At 31.3% G+C, this 1,389-nt stretch overlaps 1 protein-coding gene across 1 annotated transcript in view; it reads left to right on the top strand.

The window, feature by feature from the left end:
* LOC118745242 overlaps positions 1-1,389 on the top strand; it is an 88,465-nt gene that overhangs the window by 2,495 nt on the left and 84,581 nt on the right. Inside the window, exon 2 of the mRNA XM_036478769.1 lies at positions 692-713. Coding sequence (XP_036334662.1) covers positions 692-713 — 22 coding nt within the window. The remainder of the gene's footprint in view (positions 1-691; positions 714-1,389) is intronic.

Genomic DNA, 1,389 nt, shown 5'->3' with positions numbered 1-1,389 from the left:
TTTTTTTTTTGTATGGAAGAAATGCAAAGCACCGTCAGCAAAAAAAATACTTATTATCAGAAGTCAACGGATTTTTTTAGTTACATACTTCGAACTTGAACTATATTGTAATGAAATTTAATAGGCTACAAATCTGCATACCAACATTCGAATTTAAATGTTTGCAATTTTAATGAAACGTTCTTGATTTTTTTCTAATTTTTGCAATTAACATTTATATGGCTTTTGTAAAATAATTCTTATTTCTAAGTCAAGTTGCAAAAAAAATACCGTTTGTTTTTGAAGATTTTTTTCGCCGACATTAAAAAAAAAAATGAAAAACTTAAAGAAATCGTCATACATACATATATTAGGGTGCCTAATGCTTTTGGCCAAGGCTGTATTTAATAAAATTTTCTGTTGGCAAATGGTTCTATGCATTTGTTGAATGAGATGTTTTTTCAGTGTTTCATTTAGAACAAAAAATTTAACGGCATATAGCGATGTATCGAGTTTTTTTCTCTTAAATATCGAAAGTATGGAGTACGGCGAGTATCGATACTTTTGCAGCTCTAGCTCAAAAGAGGCACAACTCAAAATTACACATTTGTCAGAAAATGCGAAAAACTATTTTTTAGCACATGATAATCATATAGGCAGAGAGATTTTACCTTATATTTTTTTAACAAATTATAATAAAACTCTTATCCAGATTTGGATATGGATATTGTAAGGTAAATAAAAGCTCTGTGTACATTTTTAGCGCACAATTTAAAAAATTCCATATTTTGGGTTGCGTCTCTTTTGAAGACGGTGTGCGATATATGTGACCTGGTCTACGGAAAGGGGGCTTAGGTGTCAAAAAATCAATTTTCACTTTTTGGTTGATTCGGATGGAAGATGAGATGCTTTTTCACGTGGTGAAAAGCAGAAAATCCTAACTTGCTTAGAAGTGTACTAAAAATGTAGAGAAAGTGTTACTTTTTTAAATGTTCCACACTAGCAACTTACACTATGAACTATAATAATATTCCGACCAACAACAACACTTACTGGACCAACAACAACACTTACTGGACGTCCGGCGCGGAGAACAATTAACGAGATAATGAGAAACTGACGAAACGAGTTGCTTACTTTTAACAGCTTTTTCACAGAAAACTAGTTTTCGCACGTAAGCTCCCTTTTCGTAGACCAGGTCACATATGAAATGTTTATGTCGCTGAAGCTCAAAACACAACTACAAAAGTGTAATCTATTTATTAATACGCTAACATAAATTTTGTCTCCGTTCGTTTGGCTATTCTACCAAACCGATTTCAAAACCAATTACGAATTATTATTATTATTAATTATATGTATCAAATCATTGAAATTTATCGATAAACTTAAATGTATCGGGTCAATTTT

This window comes from Rhagoletis pomonella, unplaced genomic scaffold (genome assembly GCF_013731165.1).
Source record: "Rhagoletis pomonella isolate Grant_MI unplaced genomic scaffold, Rhpom_1.0 Rhpom_scaffold_00008, whole genome shotgun sequence".
In the NCBI taxonomy this organism is placed as follows: Eukaryota; Metazoa; Arthropoda; class Insecta; order Diptera; family Tephritidae; genus Rhagoletis; species Rhagoletis pomonella.
The sequence above is the reverse complement of the archived record's forward strand: the minus strand, read 5'-3'. Positions and strand labels throughout refer to the sequence as shown.